General features: G+C 53.6%; 2 protein-coding genes across 4 annotated transcripts in view; one reads left to right on the plus strand and one right to left on the minus strand.

Moving 5' to 3' along the window:
* The window catches only part of CUNH6orf132 (chromosome unknown C6orf132 homolog), a 30,828-nt gene extending 5,870 nt beyond the window's left edge, over window positions 1–24,958 (plus strand). The window contains exons 2-5 of the mRNA XM_050122724.1: window positions 4,117–4,223; window positions 17,850–17,925; window positions 19,363–22,504; window positions 22,960–24,958. Of these exons, the coding sequence (XP_049978681.1) occupies window positions 4,117–4,223; window positions 17,850–17,925; window positions 19,363–22,504; window positions 22,960–23,065 (3,431 nt within the window). The 3' untranslated portion in view covers window positions 23,066–24,958. The remainder of the gene's footprint in view (window positions 1–4,116; window positions 4,224–17,849; window positions 17,926–19,362; window positions 22,505–22,959) is intronic.
* The window catches only part of Cimip3 (ciliary microtubule inner protein 3), a 75,205-nt gene that overhangs the window by 27,113 nt on the left and 20,847 nt on the right, over window positions 1–27,245 (minus strand). The window lies entirely within an intron of this gene.

The raw sequence follows: 27,245 nt of genomic DNA on the forward strand, positions 1-27,245 counted from the left end.
GCGCGAGGTTGGAATGTGGTTCCCTGTGGCTCCGGGTTTAGCTCAGTGGTTGCCAGAGTGGTTTCCTGGTAGACACAAGGCTCAGGTTCAGTTACCTGTAGTGCAAGATAAAAAATGGTGCCTGTACTAGGCAGGGTAGCTCAGGCAGGTGAGTTCCGGGCCAGCCTGAGCTAGAGGAAGACCTCACCTACAGAAAAGAAGTGCCCAGCACTCGGGAGGCAGAGGCAGGCGGATCTCTGTGAGTTTGAGGCCGGCCTGGTCTACAGAGTGAGTTCCAGGACAGAGGGGAAAAAAGTGCCTAGATCATAGTATATGCTTAATATATACTAGGTATCCGTAACTTACTATATGTTAGGCATTTATTTATTAGTTAATTTTCTTGCTTCTTTGGGCAGATCTAGGATTCAGAGAACATGAACTAAGTCACTGTCCCAGAATATCTCTGCCTCAGTGACCGTGGAGATCCCTTGCCAGATTTGGGCCTGGGGAACAAAAAGCACATTTCACTAAAAGGCTTTCAACCTGAGCTCTGTGGGAACAGACCTGCAGAAGGTCCCGCGGGCTCCTCCTCTTGGGGAGAAGGTAGGAAGAAAGGGCTCAGAGTCTGCACGCAGCTTGTGGTGAGTCCTCAGCTTCCTCAAGGCATCCCCTAGGTCAAACACAGACTCAGAGCCTTATGCCAGCCCCACCCCAGGCCAGAGAACCAGACAGGCCTGTTATGGAGGCACTGAGCTCCAGGCCATGGCAGACACCACAGTGCTTGTGCTGGAGGCTTGTCTGGGACCCTGTGAACCCTGACACCACTGGGCCCTTGTGGCCTTAGTCCAGTCCCTTCCATTATGGGCCTCGGTCTTCCTGTGTGCCAAGAAGTCAGCCCCAAGCATCAGAACTCACAATGAAGCCTGGCAAGACAGCAAGAGGCCACCTCCCTCCCGGTGACTCTTACCACTGGGCACAGGGGATCTGACCCGATTCAGGCTCAAAGCCTTAAACTCTTAGCAGGAGAAAGGGGGTGGGAATCAGTGATGATGGGGGGGGGGGCGCGATGCCAACGTGTGCTCATGATTCCTTTGACTTTTAAATATTACATTTGTGTAATTTTCAGTGGTATGCGTGTGTTTCTGTGTTCTCAGTGCCACTGTGTGGCACAAAGGACAGTTGCGGGTGTCAGTCCTCTCCTTCCACCATGTGGGCACCAGTGACAATGCCAGGCCATCCGGCTTCTCAGCAAGTGCCTTTACTTGCTGGACTCTCTTCCCAGTGCTTGGTTTGTCTGTGGTTCAGTTAAGACTCACACCTCGCTCACAAGGCTCTCTTTCAGGACACTTCTGAAGGTCCTCTCCCCTTTCCTCTGGAAGCCTCTCTGAGTGTAGGTCCTTGCCCTTCTGACCCCCGAGTCTGCCCTGCATCCCCGCGCTCGGCACTGCCAGAACCTCTAGACACACAGCCCCTTCCAGTGGGCCTACAGTCAAGAAGATGGGCCTGGCTTTCTGACTGGGGCTACCGCTGTGTCAAGGACCCTATCCACCCGCCTTCCAGCCACCTTCACCCCTTCTTTTCCTCTCCTCCCTCCTTGTCTCACTGGCCTGAAGAGGGGGCTGCTTCTCAGGAAGGCCCATTCCAGGGTTCCCGACACTGTGATCCACAGAGTTTGGCTACTTTAAGAGGAAATTCCATGAGGGTGGACTCCTGGAATTCTATCTGGTCCTGGTCCTTGACCTTGAGCCTTGGGGGAAAAATTTGGCTTATGGTGGCCATAGTGTCCTTCTCTGGTGCTGTCCCTCACTTAGCAGGGCCTGGGACAGGCCTGCCAGTCTAGCCACTGCCCCTTTCCTATTAGCTTTGCTGAGCATGGTGCTACGTGCTTTAATCCTAGCACTCGGGAGGCAGACAGGGGCAGGGGAGTCTCTTTGAGTTCCAGGTCAGAGATATTTAAGGAGTCTCTCCCTTTCTCACTGTGTGTGTGTGTGTGTGTGTGTGTGTGTATGTGCGTGCGCGCGCATGTGCACACACCTATGCACATATGTATGTATGTGTCCTGGGAATCAAACTCAGGTTGTGAGCCTTAGCAGTAAGTACTTTTAACCACTAAGCCATCTCACCAGCCCAGAATTTTGTTTTGTTTTCGGGACAAGGTCTCAGTGTAGCTCAGACTAACCTGGAAGTCACTGTGTGGTCTATGCTTGCTTGAAGCTCAGAGCATCCCTCTTTTCTCAGTCTCTCAAGCACCAGCATTTGAGACTGTAAGATGGTAAGGACAGAACGCCCACTCTCTTGGGTACAAGTGGGGGTCAGGTTTAGAACCAACTGCTCTGGCCAGCATTTTCGGCAATCTGCTTCTTCTCTGCCGCACCCTGGCCATTGTCTGTGTCCAGTCTTCAGACCAGAGCCTGGAAACCCAGACTGGGAATCATGTTCGTTCACAAAGCTCCAAGCAGCACTGGAAACTGTCCCACGGCAAATCTACGCATTGAGGTGGTCTGGTTTGGGGCACCTTTGGGGAGGTGGAGCCTCTAGGATGTGCTCTGCCCCCTCCCACTGCTGCATACCTTGTCACATCTAAAACCTAGATGATTCTGGGGGGCTCTGGACATGGGCAGAGGGAGAGAGGCATCAAGATCCTCCCTGCTAGCCCAGTCTCTCGCTTAAAATTACATTTTTAAAAATATTTATGTGGGGTGTGGGGTATGTGTGTGGTATATGTGTGTGTGTGGTACTTGTGTGTGTATGTGCGCGTATGTGTGGTGCATGTGTGTGGTACGTGTGTGTGCATTGTGGTGCGTGTGCATGCACGTGCGTGGTACGTGTGTGTGCGTGTGTGGTGCGTGTGCATGCACATGTGTGTGGTACATGTGTGTGCATGGAGATTAGAGGAGAGTTTGAGTCACTCCTTCCCCTCCACCACGTGGGTCCTGGAGATTGAACTCAGGCTAACAGGCTTAGGAAGCAATGCCCTTTACCCGGTGAGCCGCCTCACCAGCCTAGCTCAGTCTCTTTTAAATAAATTATTGGGTTTTCTTGTAATTTCCTCCTAAAATGTGTGAGGAGGAAAGGAATCTCTGTTTCCATGTAACAGGATTCTGGTTAACTGGGATCTGTTACTTTGGACAGGGTTTCACTATGTAGACTTTGCTGTTCCGGAACTCTGCCTGCTTCTGCCTCCTGAATGCTGGGATTAAAGGCACCATGACACCAGGCTTCGCCTAATTGAGATTCTGACCTTTTTCCTCTTTGAATGGAGAGGAGGCGGCCTCTCGTTTCCTCCAGTCTGTTAAACAGGACAGTGCCTTCTGTCTTATGACCCATAAAGCAGGAGGCCCGTAGCTGTGACGGTGCAAGCCTGGGAGGAAATGGGGAATCCTTATCAATGATGTCAAAGGTCACGGGAGAGCAGCTGAGAACAGGAACATTGCTTTTCACCGGTCAGCCCAGAGCAGGGTCTGGAGGGACAGGAGGGCCAGCGTGTGTCATCCTCCCTTGGGGGAGGGAGCCACAGTTGTTCAGTTCCTCTCTGCACTGGCCACATCTATACCTCAGAGCTGTTATAAGGTTGTCACCATAATTTCCATTGTACAGATGGGAAAACTGAGCCCAGGGAGGTTAAACAACATGTACAGCCAGTGGCAGAGCTGGGTTGTTTCTTAACCCTTGAAGCAAGATGGGCACAGACACAGCTGGTGGTGGTTTGGGAGCACTTGACCTACAGGGGTGTGAGGGGGTACTGGCCACAGGGGGAGCAGGTAGGGTCCTCTGACCTGCTTGTTCTGGATTAGAAACACAAACAGTTGAGAGAAGCAACCTTTTTTTCTTCTGTGTCAGATGAGCTCAGGCGTTGGCCTAGCTCTCAGGGCAGGCGCTGTGTGGACGTGGACGTGGACACGGAGGGTTACGAGGGTGCACGGCAGGGTGTTGGGAGAATGGTGGCTGCTGGGGGCCGAACATCCTGAGAGCACAGGCCAAGTCCCTTCCACAGTGTGATCTTAGAATTGCCACTAGCACATCTTCCTCTGTGGGACCTCGCTGTGTCAGAGGGGCATTCCTGAGTCACACCTGGCAACCCCAAGGCCTAGTCACCTCCTTGGATCCCCAGCTCACTGTCCCCTCTCTGTCCTTTAGATGGGATCTATTATGAAAACAGTCGGTTCAACACTGTGAGTGAATCCGGAACAGCCACGCTGAAAGCCCGGCCGAGAGTCCGGCCCCTGCTGACCTTCCTTCCCCTGGTAAGTGCTCAGTGCCTAGGCCTGAGCTCCGAGTTCGTTCCGGGTGGGCACCTTGCCCGCCACAGACATCAGCCTGGGATTAGGAGAGGCACCCAGTGGTGGGAGCCAGCTCCATGCACAGTAGGCGTTAGTTTTACTGATGGCCGGTGGCTTCCTACCAGGCACTGCTGCTCTCTGTGCCCACTGTAGGGATGCAGCCAGTGTGTTCACTGTGGATAGTCAAGAAGGGCTTCCTGGAAGAGGTGGCAACTGAACTTCCTCATTGGACACACAGTAGTGACACGTGGGAGAAGGGCATCTGAGACGCGCGCGCGCGCGCGTGTGTGTGTGTGTGTGTGTGTGTGTGTGTGTGTATGAAACTACAGGAAACAAAAACTCTCATCTTTTGTTCCAAGACAGGATCTTGCTAGCCCTGGCTATCCAGAAACTTGCTATTTGGATCTTTAATGATTTTCCTGCTTCTGCCTCCCAAGTACTAGAATTACAATTTTGCCCAGCAAAACAAACACCTTATACACACACATATATATAATATGTATATATATGTATTGTATATGTATGTATGCATTTTTATTTGTATGGATGTTTGACCCTTAAGTATATATGTATTGTATGTGTATATGTATATATGTGAATGTATGTATTTTATCTGTATGGGTATTTGCTTTTATGTATGTTTGCATCAGAAGCAGAAGAGGGAATCAGAACCCCTAGAAGTAGAATTACAAGCACTTGTGAGCAGCCATGTGGATGCTGGCAATGGAACCTAGGTCCTGTGTAAGAACAGTGAGCCATCTCTCCAGACCCAAGAACTGCTCGAGAGTTCTGGAAGATGGTTAGGCAAAGGTGTTTGCCACCAAACCTGGTGACTTCAGCTTAAGTTCCATTCCCCAGAACCCACACAGTGAAAGGAAAGCGCCAGCTGCTGCAAGCTGCCCCCTGACCTCCACGCTCCAAGCAAGTGCCTGTTAAAAAAGGACCGCTGGGTAAATGGTTCTGTTTAGTGCCAGGACAGTTGCTGCGTTCTCTACGGCTGTTCAATCAAAATGAAATGCAAGTCAATGCGTGATTTTAAAATGTCTAGGTGCTCTATTCAAAGTAAAAAGTGGGTGTTCCATGTGGTGGCTTAAGCCTGTAATCCGAGCACTTGCTGGAGCAGGAGAATCAGGCATTCAAGGACAGACAGCCTGGGCTACAGGGGACCTTGTCTCCAAGGGCCCAGAAAACAAAGCAAACACAAACTAAAAAGAAATAAATGACCCTGAGCTCACTTCCCAGCACTACAGAAACACAGCTGAGCGTGGAAGCCCCTCAGTTCCAGCATTTGGGGTATGGGACCAGGTCATCCTTGGCTACATAGCAAGTAAAGGCAAACCTGGGCTACTTGAGGCCCTGTCTCAAATAACCGTGCCTTTGAGATCTCTTATTTTCTGTTTAAAAGTGATCTCAGAGGCTGGGGTTGTAGTTCAGTTGACAAAGTGCTTATATGATCCTCTGCATTCAGTCCTCAGCAGTATAAAAAACAAAAACAAACGAACAAAACAGGACAGTTTGAGCCTTCCTGTGATTGCTGTACTTGGGAAGTAGAGGCAGGACAATCAGAAGTCCTAGGTCATTTTTAACTACATAATGAGTTTGAGGCTAGCCTGGGCTACATGACACATTGTCATGTCAACAACAAAAGCAGCACACAGACAGATATAGAATTTCCACTTCCAACATAAAGACTAAAAACAAAACAAACCCCTTCCAAAAAAACAGCTAGTTCCAGGCTGTACAAAGAAACCCTGTCTCCAAAAATAAATAAACAAAAGGGCACATGGTGATGGCACACACCTTTAATTCTAGCATGCAGGAGGCAGAGGCAGGTGAATCTCAGTGAGTTCGAGACCAGCCCGGTCTATAGAGTGAGTTCCGGGACAGGCTCCAAAGCTACACAGAGAAAGCCTGTCTCAAAAACCAAAAAAGAAAGAGAAACCAAAGGGGGCTTAAAAAAATAAAAAAACCACTCTAAATCCTGACCACCCTGTTTCCCAAGATGGTTATAGCTGCGTGTGAGGCTGCGGTAGCCACGATGATATCGCCGTCCTGTTTCTAGATGTGAGTTCGTTCCGTCCTCTCACCGACCCCTAGCACACACTGGGGATGGTGGTGTGGGACACGCCTGCTCCTGGACTGGCTCCCGTCGTCCTGACCCCTCCCTGACCCCTGACGACAGGGTCGGTGAGGCTCCCTCCACTCTCCTCCACCTCTCCCTCCTGCCCACTCTGGGCCTTCGTGCTTCCCTCCCCAGCACCTCCATCTGGGCAGCCCTAGGGAAGCTGGTGGAAGATTGCCGCAGGTCCCGCTTGGAGGGCTGCTCAGGCCTGGAGTACTGGGGCCTCCTGGGGACTTGCCCTGGGAGCATTCTTTCTGGACCCGTCAGGAAGGCCCCACTATGGAGAATGGGAGAGAAAACACTTGTCAAACCAACAACTAAAGCCCAGTTAGGTCCATGGGATCGTCCTTTATAGACCAGGAACTGAACCCACATTCCTTCATGCCGGTTAAGTGAGGAACGGCAGGCGGGGCTGCTGTCTGTCCCACCCACTCTGTGATCATCATTACAGAGGTCAGACACGCAAACAGGCCCCTCTCCAAACCCCCATTTTACAGCCACAGAGCTATAGCCCCGAGACAGGAAATGGCTTGCTTATGGTCCTGTAGACCCAAGCCCTCTACAGCCAGATGCCCTTCAGACTGCCCTGACCCTGACCGTCCCTCCATGCCCCACCTGGCAGCCTTGGCACAAACCACTCGCATCTCCCTGGCTTGGTCCTCTCCATCCCTGCCCTGCCGCCTCTTGGTTCTAAGACCCCTGGAGCCTCAAAGGGTCTAAGGTGGTCTTCGCTGAGGACCTGCAGGCCCCACTGAAGCCGTCTCTGGTGTGCTTGGCCTAATTGCAGCTCAGATCCTGCTTCAGGTAACAGGTCTGGAGTAGCTTAGGGCCTCGTCCACCAGCTGCTCCTGGAGGGCAGCTGAGCAGCTCATGTTCTCCACTCTAATCTCAGACCCCTTCCATAGCGCTGGGCTTTCTTCCAGTGCCCCAGGTGTGTGTGGGCTCACACACATATGCGCACACACCGGCCCCCAGCCCCATGTCAGTGTGGGAGGGGCCCTGGGCCAGTACCTGAGCCTTGCCCCTTTTGCCTGACATTGTATTAAACCTCTGAGGTCCTTAGCCCTTCCCTACCCTCCCACTTGCAAAAAGACACCACCCAGGCCAGGAGGCAGGGAAGGGGAGTCAAAACGCATCGTCACTTGAGAAAAGGGTGACAGGAACAGCAAAGGTCTTTGAGCTCTGCCTGGGCCATCTTCTGAATGGCCCCTCATCTTGAGTACCTTTCAAGAGCCAGCCAGGGACGCGTTCAAAAAGAGGTGCCCTCCGATGTCCTTACTCTAAGAAATACTTTCTCAAGTGTCCGCAACCCAAGGCCAATCATGAAACAGACCCTTGGGCTCCTTGGTGACCAGGCTGGGCCCTGGAGTTGGCCATTCGGGTACCTGTCCCCAGTCCAAACCCTGTTGTGGAGTGACAGAGGGCCAGGCCCTTGTTCTCTCCGGGCTTCTGACTCCTTGCCCTTTGGTGGGTTTTCTGGGGATGGTCCTCTAGGTGTCCCCAACTGTGACTTGTACTAAGTGACTATAATGCACAGGAGGGGGCATGGTAAACTCTGGCACTAGCTTGGGTTGCTTCCTGGAGATCAACCTTCCTGGAGTTTGCCGTCTGGACACCAGGTCTACTCACCTCGCTGTTCTGGGGGCTTTGAGGAACTGGCTAGAGCCACCAGACAGCAGAAGTGGGTGGGAACATGTTGCCAGCATGGTGGTGCAGGCCTGAGCTCCCAGGAGCCGCAGCAAGGAGGCCTGAAAGTTAGAATCAGTCTGGGCTCCAGGTAGCCGGATCTCGTTTTACAATATAGATACACAAGTGCCAGGGCGGGGCTCAGCCACAGAGCTCTGGTCGAGGGTGTGCAGTACGCTGGGTTCACTCCTGGTATAGGATGGGGAATGAGAACACAGAGATCTGGGCCCTGAGAGAACTCAGAGGATAAAGATTCTCTATCCACTCGTGCTGCCAAGCCTGCTGCATGGCCTGAGCGAATCCCTGGAGCCTGCATGCTGTCATCCTCTGACCCCTGAGTCACCTGTGCGCATGGCGCCCGCACACGAAATAAAGAAATGAAATATCAGTGATGATAACAATAATAAAAAGAATGCTGGACCCAAGGAAGGGAAGGCCTGCCCTGGACAAGAACAGAGGCCAGGCTTGTGGCCTGCGCCTGTAATCCCAGAACGTGAGGCAGAAGTGGGAGGATCTATGAGTTCCAGGACAGCCAGGGATCCACAGAGACCCAGCCTCCAACAGAGCTGGGTCTTCGGGGCTTTGTCACAGCCGCTGGGAGAACAATGTCTTCCCCGTGTCCTAGGGGAGATGGAGCCCCGAGCTCAAGGCAGAGCTGCCCTATACTTCCGAGCGCTAACCCTGAGCAGCGGCTGAAAGAAAGACTGTACTTTCCTCTGGGGTGACTTCTCCCCCTCACTCTGATCCAGTCACCCCTAGGCTGATGCTAATGAGAAATTAGAAATCAAATGCCCATGTGGTAAATACGGACAAACTGGCTAGACAGGTCTGGGGGTGCCCAAGGCGGTAGGAGCTCCCTGGGTTGCCCTACCCTCTGAGTCACACAGGCCTGGCCTTGCCAAGGGGAGGCATCCCTGAGCTGCAGGAGAGACCTGTCTTCTTCAGGCCCCCTCCCTCTAGTCCTTGGTTACCTGGGAACTCAAAGAAACAGCTGAAGGCAACTCCAGCCCTCCCGTGGAGCCTGCCCAGCCATTTGGGGAGCTTATCCCTAAATCAAGGCCCAGACAAGGCAGTGTGGGTTGTGACTGATTCGTGTAGGTGGTGTTGAATGGGAAGGTTATGGAGTAAGGGGTGTCAGAGGCCTGCAGTGAGAGTAAAGGTGGAGTGTCTGCCCCTTCCCCACCCACCTGACCCCATGACTCACAAGAGCCCCAACGCAAACCCCCAAAGCCATTGCCACGCCACCATCACCCTTACCTTTAAACAGTGGCCTCTTGGCTAGCCCTGGGGCCCTGGGGCTCCTGCACGCACACCACGGTGGCTGCCTGAGGTGGCTGCCTCAGGACGGCGGACCAGGAAGAGAAGTTAAAAGTGGACGGAGGTGGGGGGGGAGAGAGATTTAAACAGACAACTCTGGAATCGGGCCTGGATCACGGCAGTGCAGACTCAAGGACTTGTTCCTTTATCCCTACTTATTCCTCACCCCAGGGGGGAGGGTGAGAGCCGAAGCCAAGCAGCTCTGACACCAAGAGGCAAAGAAGCAAGAGGATGTGGGGAGCCATTTTTCGACAAGGACTCACACACCCAGGCTAGCCTTGAGTTTATTACATTACCAGTGATTATCCTGAACTTTTAATAGTAATTTGAATTTCTTTGTTTGTTTGAACAGGCTCTTACTATGTAGCTCTGTGTAGATCAGATAGGCCTCAAACTCAGAGATCCTCCTGTCTCTGCCTCCTAGTGCTGAAATTAAATAAATGTCATTTTAAAAATATAAGTTATTATTTAGTGCATATGTGTACTCTCATGCCTTAGTGTGTATGTATAAGTCAAAGGTGTGTGTGAGTCTGTTCTCACTTCTGCCATTGGCAATTCCCTCAGCTCTCAGGGGGCCTGGGGACTGGACTCGGGTCATCAGACTCTGTGACAGGTTCTTTCCTACTGAATCATCTTGTGAGCACAACCGTGAACTCCTGATCCTCCTGTATCTCCTCTGGAATGCTGGAATTACAGGCATGCGCCACCACGTCTGACCTCTGCTCAGTGCTGGGATCAAACCCTGGGCTTTCGAGGGCTTTCGGCGTGCTAACTAAGCACGCCCCCTCTCGGCTGAGCTCACTTCTAAAGTCGCCCACTGAGTCTGATTCCAGAGATGCTAAGTGTAAGGGAGAGAGCGCAGCTGTTCCCGGGTCTGTGCCATCCTGGGTCTGTGCCACCATCCTGTCTGAGCCTCCAGCACTGTCCTTGGCCAACACCCCACACAGGCCCCCTGCAAGGCAGTGACCGTCACTGCTCTTCACTCAGCCGAACACCCTGGCCTGGAAAGTTTTCTTTGTGACTTCCACCCAGGGGCCTTGGGAGAAGACCCAAGCATGCCTGGGTCACAGCTGGGGCAGGGGCTTCTTCCTTCCCACCCTCCCCATCCATCTCCACAGCTGGGCACTGACAGGCCTCGGGAGGAGGCTGGTGAGGAAGGTTTTCAGGTCTCCAATACCAAGGTTAGTGGTGCATTTGCCTGCTGACCCAGCCTCTAAGGATCTACCCTTGGCTAGACTCTTAGGAATCCCAGGCACGAGGATGTGCAGGGCAGGGCAAGAGAAGGTCAGTGGGACGGGACAGAGCCCTCAGAGTCCTGCCCCCTTGAGTTCTCTCTGGCAGCAGGGGTGAGTAGCAGACTCTACTCAAGGGAGGAGAGGGGTGTGCTTCCTCTACTTCCCTCCTTTCCTTCCTCTTCTCTTCCACCCTAAAATGATAACAAAAGGACAGGAGAGGATCCCTGGTGACTTGTCCCTGACCATTTCCTCAATGCACCGTACAAAGGAGTCACAGGCTGCGCCCTGTGTAGAGCATCCGAATGTCTAGGCTCTTACTAACCACAGAGGGTTCTGATGGTGTTGATTAATGTTTTTGAGGTTTAATTATTTTTATTTTGTGGTATGAATGTTTTGCCTGTATATATTTCTCTGTGTGTGTGTGTGTGTGTGTGTGTGTGTGTGTGTGTGTGTTGCCCATAGAGGCCAGAAAAAGGCATTGGATCCTCTGGAACTGTAGTAACAGAGTTGTGAGGTGCCTCCTGTGTGTGGGTGCTGGGAATCGAACCAGGTCCTCAGGAAGAACAGTCTGTGCTCTTAACTGTTGAGCCGTCTCTCCTGCCTCCCGCTGATTTTTGATTAGACACTGGAGAGAAGCCTAGATGCGGTAACCTTTCTCTGGGGGCCTATGGTCACGCCTCAGCCTCTGTAGTCCAGCAAACCTAAGGGGTCACTCCACTTTACAGAGTGCAGATGAGGAGTCCTGGAGGGAAAGGGGCACTCACTGAGCACTGTCAGTGACAGCTACGGTCCCTGCCTTTGGGATACTTTATTTGGGCTGTTTTATAGTTTGTTCTTTTGAAACAGAACTTTACATAGCCCAGGCTGGCCTTGACTCGCTGCTCCTCCTGCCTCTGCCTCCCCCGAGTGCCGGGAGTATAGGGGTTTGATACTACTCCCAGCTCATTTGTTTTTGTGTGTTTTATTTGAGACAGGGTATCCATATGTTGCCCAGGCTAACTAGCCTCAAACAGGTAGCAGTTCCCCTGCCTCTGCCGTCCAAATGTGGACATTACAGGCGTGTGCCATGAGACTGAAAGACAGTGTGAGCTTCAGTTAGCTCAGTCCTGCTCTACTGGCCGGGCTGGCCGGGAATTTAGCCTGATCTTAGCCCCACCCTCCCAGCTAGCTGTGTGGATTAAGTATGCGCAAATACCTACAGCCGCAATAACGTTTAGGAATCATAACAGCACTGGGTGTTTTTAAATTATGAATGAAAAAAATCACTTCTTAAGAAGGAGACTGAAGGACTGCGAGATGGCTCCGTGGGAAAAGGCACTCACCACCAGGTCTGACGACCTCAATTTGATCCCTGAGACCCATGTGGTAGAGACAAAGAAGTGACTCCCACAGGCTGTCCCTGACTCCACGAGCTCACATGGTATGTCCATCCACACACACAGATACACACAACAAACATAATTAATAAATAAATGAAATTTAAGAAAGGAAGGTTCAGGTGTGGTAGCTTAATCCCAGCACTCAGAAGGTAGAGGCAGGTGGGTCTCTGAGTTTAAAGCCAGCCTGGTCTACAGAGTGAGTTCAAGGACAGCCAGGGCTACAGAATAAGACCCTGTCTAAAAAAAAAAAAAAAAAAAAAAAAAAAAAAAAGAAGGAAGGTAGCTAGACACAGTGACTTAATGTCTATAATCTGGCATACGGGAACTGAGGCAGGAGGATCAGGAGCTCGAGGCCAACCTTGGCCTATATGACACCCTGTGTTTTGAAGTGGAGAAACAGACATAAGGAGGAAAATGGCGCGCATCTCCTCAGAGTGGCGCCTCTCTCCATCAGGCCCTCTGCTGGCACTGCAGTGCTGCTGGCTCACTGGCCTTGTCCTCCTGAGCCGAGGCTCCGCCATGGACCAGTGTAAAAAGCAGACGGCCCACGACTGTAGCTTCTGGGCGTTGTCTCGTTGGGGCCACAGGAAGTGCCAAAGCCCAGTTTCGTGCCTTTCCTGACTGTCAGAGCTGGGCTGAACTCTGCCCCAGGCCTTGAGTGAGGGCACCTGCCACAGCAGGAGAGGGTGTGGCTCATCTGAGCACGCCGCATGCTGCCCACAGGCTAGTCCACTCCATGGAGAGGTGGACGGCCACCTCTTACGAGCAGTGCACTGAGGTACAGGCTGACCCCCCCCACACACAGCATCTTAGACACAGTCTGCTATTTTACCAGAGCTAGAGGCCAAGGATAGGGTGGTGCTGAGGAGAGCAAGGCAACACACATATCACACACACACATACCACGTACAGTCACACAACACCTCATATACACACCACATACACACCACATACACACCACACACACATACCACACATATACACTACAGATACCACATACACACCACATACACACACACACACCATACATAACACCTCACATACACACACAACACCTCACATACACACCACACACACACACCACAACTGTTAGCCTGTGGTTCCTGGAAACTGCTTTCCGGGCTTTCTCCTTCTCTACCGCACTTCCCTGACAAGTCTCTGGAGTCAGACAACCCCCTGAGGCCAGGGAAATAGGATGAGCTAACAACACCCTGTTCCTTACAGAGGGCCTGGTGTGTCCACGCCTGTAGTCACACAGCCTGGGTGAGGAGTCACAGCAGAGACACCTTATGAGCCAGCATCCCAGAACATCGAGGTCAGAGGACAGCTTTGGGGGTCATCCTTTCCTTCCACCTTGCTTGAGGCAAGGTCTCTCGTGTTGGGGCGCTGAGGTGTACTCCAGGGTAGCACCCGAGACCTTCTGTCAGTCCTCCTGTCTCTCAGGGGTGCTGACGTCACAGGTGCTCGCCACTGCCTCCAGCTTCTGTGGGTTTGGAGGCTCTCACTTGGGGTGTCCAGTTTGCACCGCAGGAGGTTTACCTTCGAGCATCTCCCTAGCCCTCCTCCTTCCCTCCGCTCTGTAAATTTGTTTACTACTGTGTGTGTACCTATCATATGTCACACACAACATACATATATGATGCATGTCTACGTATTCACAGGTCAGGGGACAACTTCATGACTTCTCTTCTTCCACCTTTATGGGTTCTAGGAATTAAACTCTGTTGTAGGCTTTCATTGTTGGGGAGCAAGCACATTGTTGTCTGAGCCATCTTGTTGGCCCAGAGGACAGGTATAACTCTGCTTTATTTTTCTGAGACAGGGCCTCATATAACCCAGGTTATTGCTCACCGTGGTCCTCCTGCCTCTACTTCCCAAGCGCTAGAATTACAGGTGTGCACCACGATGTCCAGCTATTTTCATGTGTGAGATAATCTTTTAAAATGTTCGTGGGCGGGGAAGGGGCACGTAGGCGTGCGATTACACACATGGAGGCCGGAGGACAACCTCGGTGGCAGGTCTTCAGAGTGCTGCTGTGACAGAGCACCCTGGCAAAGCAGCTTAGGTGAGGAAGCGTTCATTGGGTTACAGTTCCTCGTTACAGCCCACTGTGCAGATGACACAGCCGCAGGAGTTCCCAAGGATGGCTCACGGCAGGCACATCCGCAGCCCAGAGCAGAGAGGACGTCTGCACCCCCACTGCCCGTGTAGTCCTCCCACTCCTGTACAGTCCAGGGCTCCACCAGGGAATGGTGCTGCCCACTGTCACATCCATTACCCACAGATATCTCACAGGCCAGCCTGCTCTAACCAGGTGATCTGGTTGTGTCTAGTAGACAGGTAAGCTAACCGTCACATCTTCCAAGTCTTCCATCTTTTGTTTGAGAGAGTCTCTCACTGGCCTGGAACTCCACCAAGTACGCCAGACTACTTGACCCTGAGTCACACCCCTCCACACCCGCCTCGTTCTCTCTCTCTCTCTCTCTCTCTCTCTCTCTCTCTCTCTCTCTCTCTCTCTTTCTCTCTCAATGCATTTGGTCAGGCAGTGGTGGTGGCACATGCCTTTAATCCCAGCACTCAGGAGGCAGAGGGATTTCTGAATTCAAGGCCAGCCTAGTCTAAGAGTAAGTTCCAGGACAGCCAGGGCTACACAGAGAAACGCCGTCTCAGAAAAAAACAGAAAAAGAAAACAAAAGTGTATTTTGTTTCCTTATGAGTCTCTTAAGGGCTGAGAAATCGCGTCCTTTTACCCCAAGTCCTCCTGGCGTATTGCCCAAGGAGACAGCGTCTGGCAACACCCCGGAAGGTAGTGTTGGTGACTGTACTGTTCTCTGGTAAACTGTTTACAGCCAGCAACTATCAACTGTCCCCGTGTGCTCTTCATGACACGCCCCTTCCCTACTCCGGGACCACACGTGGCCTGCAAATGCACCTCCAAGCCCTTCTCTGTTTTATCTGTGTATGCTTGCCTGCGCGTGCGTGTGTATGTGTGTGTGTGTGTGTGTGTGTATGTGTGCGCGCGCGCACCAAAGCATATATATATAGAGAGGGGGGGGTCAGAGAACACCTGGGGTGTTGCTCCTCCCCTTCTATCCTGTTTGAGACAGGGTCTCCTGTAGCTCTTGTGCTGGCTTAGCTGGCCTGCATACTTCCGTTTCCAGGGGTTTCCTCCATCTGCCTTTCATCTCGCCATCAGAGTGCTGGCATTACATGTCGCCACTCACTACTGCTTCCAGCTCTATGCGGGTTCTAGAGTGTTGGAACTCAGGCCTCACGCTCACACAGCAAGCACTTGCCCACAGACCACCTCCCCATCCCCAAACCCTCTTTGTGAGGCTTTGCCTCAGTTCCCAGACTCTCGAGAGGACGGTGAGAATTGGGCAACCCCGAGAGTGATACAATGCATGCCTCCACTGTCCACACTGTCCCCATCCAGGCCAGTGCTGTAGGCTGCAGCGGGCTGGGTCCCATAAGCAAAAGAGGAAACTCTTTTTCTGAGGCTGAGATTCAAATGAGCTTGAATTTGCCTCCTCTTGAGAGCATTGGAAGCAGCTGCTAAGAACTGAAACCATGAGATATGAGAGGGGAAAATGGGCTTGCGGATCAGGGGACAGCTTGGTTTGTATGCGCGCGTGCGTGTGCATACACATACACACACACGCAGTACACATATATATACTCAGGCACATGCACACAAAAGTAAGAATTCTGGAGAAAGCAAACAAGAGGCACGTGCCTTATGCAGTGGAGATGGAGGAGAGGGAGGTGCTGCACTTACGGAGGGCAGATAGCCTTGCTTGGGTGGTTTAGGACAGCAGCAGGCCAGCAGTAGGACCTGGCACAGGCAGCGGGTGGCCCCTTCCTTCCATCCTATGCCATGAGCCCAGTGCTTTCTGGACATTGCTTCATTGGTTCTTCATGGCCTCCTTGGATGGGCGCATGGGTACATTCTGGTTTTAGAACTTTCACAGGCAGAGAGATAGCAGACACAGTCCTGTGGCTGGGTAGCAGGATTGGCCTCATGCTCCAAAGCCAGTGCTCACAACTCTTGCCTGTTTACAACAGACAGCACAGCTAGTCCTTAGAGGAGCGGCTGTGGAGGGGCAGGATGCCCAGCATGGGCTCCACAGACCCGGGTGTGGTAGCGCCCGCATGGGCTCCACGGACCCGGGTGTGGTAGCGCCGGCATAGGCTCCACGGGCCCAGGTGCATGCTTTCAGTTATTTCTCCAGTGCTTCTGAGTGCCATGTCCTCATGTAGTAATTACAGGGGACATCTTCTCATCGAGTGGTGGCTGAGATGGTGTGTTCACAGGAGCATTCTATTAGAGAGGAGGGGGCGCTGGGAGTGTGGCTCAGTCGGTAGCGGGCTTATCTAGGATGTACAAAGCCCTAGATTTGATTCTCAGCACCACAACGAGCCAGGAGTGCTGTGACAACTGGAATCCCAGCCCTGGGAAGGTGGAGGCAGGGAAACCAGAAAGTCCAGGTCTCTTTGCTCAGAAAAGGAGGGATGGTGGGAGAGATAGGGCTAGGAAGTTCCAGCCCCAGGAGGAACACAGACTGCAGTTAGGAGTTAGGAGGGGGGAACGGGAAGGAAGGAGGTGGTGTGGGAAAGGAGGGCGGGCTTGTGGCCCAGACCCGGCCCCTGACCCATCAAAAGCTCCACGCTGTGCCGTTGTGGTCTTCGGAGCAGCAGGTGCACGCTTTGTTGATATATGGAAATGTGTGTTTGGGGCGAGCCACAGCTGTGTAAACACGGTCTGCTCCGTTACCTCCGGAGAAGAGAGGCTCCCGCACTGCCTGGAAGCCCTGCTTCACCACTTACTTATTTTTCTATAAATTCCTGATGATAGGTCAGAGTAAACACGGGGTCAGGATGTGGTGTTAGCCTCTGGCCACTGGGTAGCCAGAAGGAGTCACTGCTGGGTTCTTGGGTTTGGGGACAGGAGCTGGTTCTCTCTGTCCCTTCTGGGTCCCCAGGACCGAGCTCAGCCTTGGCAGCAAGCACCGTTACCCTCTGAGCAGTCTCCCCAGCTGACAGGGTCTTACTATAACCACTAGCTACTCTGTCGACCTGGATGACCTTGAGCTGGAAATTAAGGCCCGTGCCACACCTGGCTCCTTGGTTTGCTATTGGGATTTTCATTCACGTAGTTGATCCTCATCGTTGATGATGCTGTATTTGCAAATCCGATCTGTAACTACACAATGAACACTTATGCTCTTTTGTGGTTGTTCTCATACGTGCACAGAGAAATGAACGGGTTGACTGGCAGCCCCTAAGCATGCATTTCTAGCTGACAGACAAGGGACACTTGGCTTTTTTTTTTTTTTTTTTTGACAGTCCCATGTCTCTCTAGCTGGCTTCAAACTCACTATATAACTGAGACTGTCCTTGAACTACCTACCCTGTGTACTGAGTTGACAGGCATGCCCCCCACACCCGGTTTTTGCAGTGCCAGGGCTCAAACTCGGGGCTTTATGTATTCTAGGCAAACACTCTACCAATTGAAGTATATCCCTGGACCAGACCCATCTTTTAAAATTCACACTTAGGGCTGGAGAGATGATTCATCAGTTAAGAGCACTTGCTGCTCTTGCAGGGGATCCAGGTTCAGTCCCAGCACCCACATGGTCATTCCCAACTGTGTGTGACTCTAGCCTGGCCTCTTCTCCTGTGGGCACTGCACACTCTAAGATGAGTGAACCCACTCTGTTTTCATCCACTTACAAAGCTGTAAAGTGACCACCATCTTCAGCAAGTCAACAGACTCACAGCCGGGATTGGAGATCTGGCTGGTTTCCATCTCTCTCTCCATGCCCCCTGACCTCTCTCGGGTCTCTTTCAGAATGCCCAGGAGAACCATGGGCTGGCTGTGCCCACCCCTTCTGTCCCAGAAGACTTTGCAGACAAAGAAGTGGGAGGTAAGAGAACTCTGATCTCATGGTTTCTTCATCTTTTTTCCTCCACCTGCTCCATCTCCCCAGCTGGAGGTAAAGTCAGAGCCCCTCCCCCCCCACCAGCCTCTTAGCCACTGGCTGAGGTGGGTGGTGGGTGATCTTCACAGTGGGGCCGGGAGCTGTGGAGATCCAAGGTTGGCTAAGGCTCATTGGAGGACGTGGGGAAGGGGTGGGACCAGGTCACAACAGGACAGAAGGCAGCAGCAAGACCTCTGAGGTCAGGGATGGATGTAAGCCACTTAGTGTTAAGGTATCCATTCACACCTGGCCAGTGACACCCCACAACACTCAGAGCAAAGGGTACGGAGGACTGCTGAGATCTCATGCATTGCTTCCCTGCCCCTCCTCCCACCTCTGCTGCGTGGGGTTTCCTTAATCTGCCTAGGCAGTTCTCACCCCTGGGTCTGCATCTCAGCCCCCTCCTGCCATCCCTCCCTCTCCTCCATGATCACCTTCTCAGTGGGGCCTTCCTAATAAGATGGCACCTCTCGGTACCCCTCCCCTCCTGATTTTATTTCTACCTTCACCATGGTAATGATTTACTAATGTATGGTGTTGGTTGTCTGTCTGGTTGACCCCTTAATGAATAAACTTCAGAGGTTGAGCGTATAGCAAGGAAGCGTGGGTGGAGGCCAGAGGATAACATCACCTAGCATGAACAGGGCCCTGGGTTTGATCCCAGGAATAAACAAGAATAAACTCCAGTGAGCAGCGTCTGTCTTGTTTATTGCTGTCGGGACCCCAGGCGCTCCAGGTCTAGGGGAGCCTTCCCAGGAGCCCTTCTCCCGGCTTGCAGCTGTCTCCTATTTTGAGGTGGGAAAAGGGAAAATGCGTGTGGTGGAAGGAGGCTGGGGCCCAGGAGGAGAGGAATGTGGCTGCCGTCCAGGTGTCTGTCTCTGCAGCCACATTGCCCAGGGTACCCTCCCTCCTTTGCGCCGTCACAGGCCAGAGCCCGCTGCAGAGGTCCTAGACCATGTGACAGATGGAGTGGGAGTCACCCTTTACAGTAAGAAGGGGACTGACGGCTCTTAGGACAGCTCACGACACAGGTGGCATTGCTGCTTCCTCAGTCAGGCTTAGGATGAAAGGGCTGAAGAACTAGTGTTTCTTTTGACCAACCCTGTGCCAGGCACAGAGATTGGCTTTGGGTTGGAAAGATGGCTCAGCAGGTGACCAACCAGAACTGAGCCAAGTTTAGTCTCCAGAACTCACATGGTGGGAGGAGAGAACTTACTCCCCTAGCTGCCTTCAGACCACCTCAGCCATGCCATGGTAACCCCCCACCACACACACACACACACACACTAAAGAAAGAGACAGAGAAAAGGAAAGCCTTGTTAAGAGAGGGAGGGAGGGGGATGGAGGCGGCTCCACCCCACATCTCTGCCTTCTTTCTCCCAGGTACCAGCTCACTAGTCAACGGCAACCTCCGACTCTACAGCTCTGTGGGCGACCTGAGGCCCGCACACTATGAACTGGACTCTTCCATCCCACCACCTCCCCCAGGCCCAGCTCCAGGGCCACCCCAAGAAACTTCACAGCCTCCGGGGAAGTCCCCTCCATCACAGCCTCCAGGGGAGTCCCCTCCACCACCGCCTCCTGCTGTCCCTCCCCCTCTTCCTCCCCTGCTGGTGGAACCCCCGCCCCCACCCCCACCCAGCACAGCCCCACCTCCGCCCCCGGTATTGGACACCTTATCTCCCTCCTCCGCCCTCTCCCCGCCATCAACACCGACCCCTCCAGACTTCATCCCCCCTGCCCCGCCATCAGCTTTTCTAAACCCCCCTCCACCTTCTTTGCCAGCCCCAGGACCCCCAACTCCAGTCTCTCCTCACACAACTGGACCGCGTCTCTTCCCCACTGGGGGTATTAGCAAGTGGAAATCCGAAGTAGCACTCAATGGCAGGCAGCCAGAAGACCCCAGAACCAGCCCCCCCAAGAGCCCTGCTGCACTGAAGGGGCCTATCCCCGAATCCCACCTCACCTTCCCCAGGTCATTCAAGGTGCCTCCCCCAACTCCAGTCAGGACCTCATCTATCCCAGTTCAGGAAGTGCCAGGGGCTTCCCCTGAGGAGGAAGCCAGTCTGAAGGCCTCTACCCACCTCCCGCCACCCTCCAGCTTCAGTGTCCGCCCTGCGTCTCAGGTTTACCCTGACAGGGCCCCAGAGCCAGAGCACACGCCAGAGCCCAGGCTTGAGACACCAGGCAACCCAAGGCTCGGGCAGCCTGAACCCCAGACAAATGGACAAGCTGGAGTTCCACCCCCAGCTCCTCCCTTGCCTCCACCTGCTCCCCCACTCCCTCCACCAGCACCCTCCCTGCCCCCGGCTGCTCCTCCTTTGCCCCCTACTGAGCAGGCAGTCCCTCCATCTTCTGGATTTATGAAGATCCCAAAATCCAGCTCACCTACTCTCAACCCCAAACCCAACCCCCCCACTCCGGAGGACACAGCCTCGTCAGAACCCGTTGACTGGAGGGACCCCCGGCAGATGGAAAAGCTTCGAAGTGAGCTGGCAGCCTATCTCTGTGGGACCAGGAAAGAGGATCGGTCACTCGGCCACAGGCCAGTCCCTAAGGTAGCCTTGAAGGACAATGAGAGCAAGAAGGACCCTAGCCTAGCAGAGGAGGCTCCTCCAAGCCTGCCTGAGAAGACAGACCCCTGTGGTCCTGAGAAGAGTAACTCCAGCAACAGCCTGCCAGAGAGAGAAGCCACTAGCAGCCTGACCCTACCCCCTGTGGACTACATCCCCCAGGATACTCCAGCCCCCAGTGTCAAGCAGATCCGCAATGAGCTAGAGGCTCGGTTTTCCTCCTCTGCGGAGAAAGAAGCCAAGCCTAGCATAGCATCCCTACCTCCCAAACCCCGGCTGGAAGGGGGAAGAATTTTTGAAAACGGGACTGATCATGGCAGATTCCATAAGCCTGTCACCAGGAATCCACCCCAGCAGTCTGCCACAGCTCTGCCGGCCACACCTCCCCAGTCCAAGATTACACCTGGACCAGCAACACCACCCAAGGCCACACCTGGACCAGCCACACCATTCAAGCCCACGCCTGGGCAGGCCGTACTTCCTAAGGCCACACCTGGGCCAGCCTTACCACTCAAGCCTACACCTGAGCAGGCCACCTCGCCCAAGGACACGCCTGGCCAGGCCACAGCACCCAAGGACACACCTGGGCTGTCCATCCCGTCGTCTCAGCAGGTGGCAGAGAAAGACCTTGTCCCAGTGAGACACAGAGAAAAGCCAGAACCTCAAGCAAATGCAGCGGCCACCCAACTGTCCACAAACGGAGCCCGCTCCCCTCCAGCCTTCCCACCGAAGATGTCCACTGGAGGAGAGGAGGTACCGTTTCTGTACAGATCCCACCGCAGCCAGAACAGCCATAGCCGAGGGGTAGCTGTGGTGATTCCCACTCGGGCCAAAGGGGAGGTCACAGACTCAGGGGGACTGGCGGACGAAAAGGAGCCTGAAAACCATCCAGCCAAACCTTTTGCCCCAGTACAGCCTGCTGACCAACTCCTCAGACACCCGGTGACTGGGGAGGTGGTGGAGCAGGGCTCCCCAATGGCCCTGCTCCTCGCAGCCAGGCAGAGGGCACAGAAGAGCAGGCCTGGGGGCACTGCAGGGACTGCGATGGGACCCGGAAGGTCCTCTCTGCCAGGAAGTCTCCGTGACCATGGCAACCAAACGGAGGCCAGCTCTGATACCATCTTTTACAGAGGTAGTCGGCCCAACTCCTTCCTTGTGGTCCCTAAGGTACCCAGTGAGACAGAGGGCTCCCACCTGACCTCAGCACGGCCCGCTGGAGCCAGTCAGCAGAAGCCCCAGCAGGGACGAGACACACAGGGTCCAGAGCCAACCCATAGGCATGGGTGGACCAAGGCCGAGTCCCACGCCGCTGTGACCCGGGAAAGGCACGCTCCCTCAAGCTTATCCCAGGGCCGCGCCCTTCCCAAATCCTTCTCTTCTCCGCCCTCTCCTTCCTACAAGAAGGAAGAGGAAGAAGAGTTCAGCTTTGATATAATTCCGCCACCGCCAGAGTTTAGCAATGACCCTGAACCCCACGCTGGGCTGCAGCATCTGGACCGTCGCGGGTCCCCACCCAGGAACAACTACTCGTCGGACTTGGGGCAGCCCCTGGACTTGGGGTCCGGGGCCAATCCGGCTCGCGGCTCCTCGCGCTTTGCCGGCACTCAATACTCCGGGCTCGGGGGCCTGGATCGCTTCTCCGGCAGCGGACGCTCGCTCATCAAGAAGCGCCTGTACGTCGGGGAGCCCCACCGCAACCCCGGGACGCCCCGCGGCGCCACTGGCCGCAGCATGAGCTCCCCTAACTGCTTCGGGCCGCAGCCGGGAGGTCCTGATATGCGACGGGTCAACTCGGCGGGCCGCGCGGCCCCCGGAGGCCTGCACGCACGGAGGCTGTCGCTGGAGGGCGCCCGCGGTTCAGCCGAGGTCAAGTACAAGACGCCCGGCGGGGGCGGCGGTGGTAGTGGCGGCAAAGCTGGGGACTATGGCTTCATCCCTGCCAAAGGCAGCAGGTGAGCTGGGGAAGGATCTCCGGGGGTTTGCGACCAGGGATGCGTGAACAGAGGTAATGCCAAGGCCACGGCCATAGCTTGCGACTAAGAGAGAAGGAAGAAAGGCTCAGATACATGGAGAGGGTGCTGTTGGCTGGCTCCTTACTTCCCAATACATCTCTTCACTCCCCTCTCGCCCTCTGGAGGTTCAGGGCTTCAAACCAGTGTAGAAGAAAGGGAGACCTAGTGGGCTCAGGAGGAAAGATGGATCCGGACGCAGGCAGGGAGTAAAAGAGTCTGAGTGAGCAGAGGGTACCAGGGGTGTTCTGCGGTCAGCAGGGCTTGTCTGATGTGTTTGGTCCCACCCTGGAGTTCAGAAGTCCATCACATCACAGTTTAAAATGTTCTGTTCTTGAGGAGGTGGGTAGAGGGGGTCCATGCGAACCTTCACCACTCCCCCTTTACACTCCCTCCAGGTCTCCCCACTATGGAAGCCCCATCAATACGTTCACGGTGAGGCCAGGGACACGCCATCCCATCTCCTACGCCTACTCTGGAACCCATCGGAAAGCGGCCTCCTGAACTGTGGTTCACTTTGCTGACTTCTAAGGGGTTGGATTGGGGCAGCTGTTTTGTGGGGGGTGGGAGGTCACTCTGGGTATTATAGGTCCCAGCTCAGACACCACTGAGAGCCTTTGTTCTCAAAGACAGAACAGACAGACAGGCGGTGTGTGAGTGGCAGAGGTGGGTCTGTGGAAGATGGAAACATGTCTGTCTCCAAAGCACCAAGGGACGGCTTGGCTATGTACTATTGGCAGATGGGGGTGGGAGGGGGAAGGAGGAGCTTTCTGGGCCTGCGCCTTGTCTCTGCTATCTAGTACTGTCTGCTTTACCAAGGTTTATTGAAACCAGTTTACACGCAGGTTCTAAAAGAAGGGCTGGGCCCCAAGTCTGAATTGAAACCCATGGGGGTGACATTTGTATGTCAGAGCCTCACACTGTGCCTGTTCCCCCGAACATGTAGTAGGTGGTCTCCTCTGCACTTGGAGATGTGATCAAGACTGCCTGCATGATACAGAAGCCTTATGCACTGGTTAGGTCGAGGGTGGGATCCTTGCTCCTTGGCCATGGCACTTACCCATGAGAGAGCTTGGGATGGGAGATGGGGGGTAAGCTTGCTTTTCCATCCAGTCCTGATGGGGGGGTAGACCCAAGGAGCCACAAGGTTCAGAAGTGTGCTGCCAACATGCAGACAGGTCTTGCACAATCAAGGGTAGTGTGCTAAGGCCAGCTCAGAGCAGGAGCAACCTGTCAGGATAGTCACCATCTGTCCTCTGCCTGGGCAGTGAATTGGGATATATTCTAGTATATATATGTCTTGGGTTATGTCAAATACATGAGGAACAATAGTTAGTTCTTCAGGTGGGGACTGGCTGGATTCCTGTGACCAGGTCAAGGCAGGTAAGAAAGGAAGGGCAGAGGAATGGCCCACCTCACAAGAACAGGAGAAAGACAAGAGGAAGCTCCCTGTGGGGGGGGCAGCTCCCTGTGGGGGGAGCAGCTCCCTGTGGGGGGAGCAGCTCCCTGTGGGGGGGCAGCTCCCTGTGGGGGGAGCAGCTCCCTGTGGGGGGAGCAGCTCCCTGTGGGGGGAGCAGCTCCCTGTGGGGGGAGCAGCCCCCTGTGGGAGGAGCTCTTGGACCTTTGTGATCTGTGGCACTAGCTGAAGTACTAGGTGGATGGCACCCAGCTGGTTCAAGCAGGGTGAGGGACTCCCTATATTCATGAAGCCAAGCTCATCAACATAGCACTGGCCTCTGACTGCTTCCCTAAGCAGTGCTATGGAGTGTCCTGGGGTGGGTAAGGAAGGGCTTGGTTTCACTTGGCATGGGAAATGAACAGCCAGTTTGGACTGGCCCCTGCTCTGCAGCTGGTGATTGGTGACTTGGAGCTCCCCAGGCATCATGGGGCTCTGGAGAACTCAGCTAGATGGCACCAAGTACAGGGCTCCGGGCTGAGGGGTAAAGCCAGATAAACTGTCTTTAACAAGTTTGATTTTCTGACTCTGTTTCTTCTTCTGGGCCTGGCGGTAATCCTACCTCAAGCCGCCGCGAGGAATGGAGGCAGCCACAGTTCAGATCCTGGGCCAGTCTAAAACCTGGCACTGCGGTACAAACCTCCGATTCCAGCACTGAGGAAGTGCAGGCAGGAGAAAGACAGTTTAAGGCCAGCTGGACTACACGAGATCTCACCTCTAAGACAAAAAACACAAGGATTTGTGAACGGAAGTAAAAATATAGTTTAGAAGAGGTGAGACAGCCGGGCAGTGGTGGTGCATGCCGTTAGTCCCAGCACTCGGGGGGCAGAGGCAGGTGGATCTCTGAGTTACAGGACAGCTAGGACTGTTGTTACATAGAGAAACCCTGCCTCGAAAGACACAAATAAATAAATAAATAAATAAATAAATAAATAAATAAAATGCCTGCCTTGCCAGCATAAGGACCTGAGTTCAGTCCTAGGTGGAGGGGATGGCTCAGCCCGTGAAGGCCTTGCTTAAAACCTGGTCCCAGAGCCCACACTAAACCACTGTGCTTGGTGCCTGCTTGTAGTCCTGGCACTGAGACAGGGGTCTCTGGGACTCTAGGCAGACAGCCTAGGCCTAATGTTTAAGCCCCAGGTCAATGAGAGAACCTGTCTCGAGGTGGACAACCTTCCTAAGGGTTACACCAGAGGCTGTCCTACAGATGTCACACACATACAGACAAAGGAACACACAAAAACATCGAGTTTTTTTTAAAGGGTTGGTGAGATGCCTTGGTGAGTGAAGCAAGTTGCTTTCTGGTCTGAAAACCTGAGTATGATCCCTGAGAGCCTCGTGGTAGAAGGTGAGAACTGACTCGGCAAGTTGTCCTATGACTCAACATATTCCTCCCTGCTCATGAGCACAAAATAAAACACAAAAGGTTGGCTGGGGTGGGGTAGGCACAAGTCTTTGATCCCAGCACCTGGGAGGCAGAGGCAGGAAGATCTCTATTCAAGACCAGCAAAGGCTACACAGTGAGACTCTATCTCAGAAAAAAAAAAGTGTGTGTGTATATACACATATGTGTGTGTATACATATAGGCCTGGAGATGTGGTTTTAGTGGTAGAGTGCATTGGTTTCTATCTCTAGCAAGTCAGGAAATTGAGATAGGAGGATCACTATGAGTCCAAGGTCATCCTGGGATACATAAAGCCCAGGTCATATAAAATGGCATTTAGGGATATAGCTTCATGTAGTGCTGTCAGAGTACATAAAACACTGGGGTCCATGCAAACTGTAGCGCTCTTATAGTACCATTGGCTGAAAACCCCTGATGTGGCAGCCATAGCCACCAACACTAACATAACCCTGACGGTTGGGAAAGTCCGCTCCTTCTCTGGTTGCTCACTAAGGTCCTAGCATCCGCGGGTGTGTAAGCTGTGTTTGCATTTCATTGATGAGGAAACCAGGTCTCCAACGCAGGAATCAAGTCGCTCCAAATAGCCAGCCTGACTCACTGTGTTTCATCACAGCTGCCCTCCTTCCAGCCTCTTTCCCTCTGGCTCAGCCTTTCCTCTGTACGTACAGCTCCCCACTCTACACCCTCCGTTCACCCAACACCGCAGGGAGGGGGAGGAGAGCCTGGAAAGCCACTCTGCAATTGTGGGCGGCTGAGGTTGATGCTTGTGTGCCTGGGTCTGCTTGGCCACACCTTAGCTGCAGAAGCCTCTCTGTGTGACCCAGTCTGGCCTAAAGCAGCAAGGGCAAGTTTTAAGGATGCCTGTATTTGGAGCCCAGGTCTGCCATCCCTTAGGGTCAAGCTTAGCTTTCTCTGAGACAGACTTTACCCTCAGTGGAGGGTAAAGACAACATATCTGGTTCTCCCCACCAACCCGCCGTGCTTTTTTTTTTTCCAGACAGGGTTTCTTGTAGCCCAGGCTAGACATGAACTTGCTACATTGCAAAGGCCAGCCTTGAACTCCCTATCCTCCTGCCTCCACCTCTTGCTGCTTGGTGCCAAATGCCCAGCTGTTTCATTTATTGTCTATATTTCTGCAGTGCTGGGGACTAAAGCCAGTGGACAGAGGTCATTTTGGACCCAAAAGGTGAGGGTTGCGCTGCCAAGCGGTCCTGTCCTGACCTGCCAGCTCCACCCACCTACCCTCACAACTATGCCCCCTTTCATCTCTACAGGTCAAAGGCAGGGCTGGTGCCCGTCATTAGTCAGCTGTCTGGATGGGTGGCCACTGAGAGCCGGGCCTCATCCTGTACCTCCTTCCAGGTGCAGCAGACTTGCTTTGGGACCTTTGGTTGCTCTTAGCCAGGAAGGTGAGAGAAGAGTGTGGGGCAGGAACCCGTGGTAGCCTTGGGACTGGAACTGTGCCTGTCACATTCGAACACCTGACAAAGACACTTGTCATGACCGGCGCAAGCATTCTGCTGGGTACATTGGTGACATCTCTTGGACATTTATGCTGCTTCTGACAGTCGCTCTCACCTGATTTCCCCGGGTAGAAGGCAGGAGAGTGCAGCCCCCTGCAGTTTGCACTGGTATCCTCCCTGCACCCTGTGAGTGCGTACATGCAGCTGGCATCAGCCAGCAGGTGGCGCTGTGCTTACAGCTGCCTGTTGACCTGGTTTGCCCTGGGTATGGGATGCAGTAGGGGACTTGTGAAAATAAGCTTCTGGGGCTAATTTCTTTCTTTCTTTCTTTCTTTCTTTCTTTCTTTCTTTCTTTCTTT

The sequence above is a fragment of the Alexandromys fortis genome, unplaced genomic scaffold, assembly GCF_014885135.2.
Source record: "Alexandromys fortis isolate MF-2015 unplaced genomic scaffold, M_Fortis_MF-2015_v1.1 scaffold_212, whole genome shotgun sequence".
In the NCBI taxonomy this organism is placed as follows: Eukaryota; Metazoa; Chordata; class Mammalia; order Rodentia; family Cricetidae; genus Alexandromys; species Alexandromys fortis.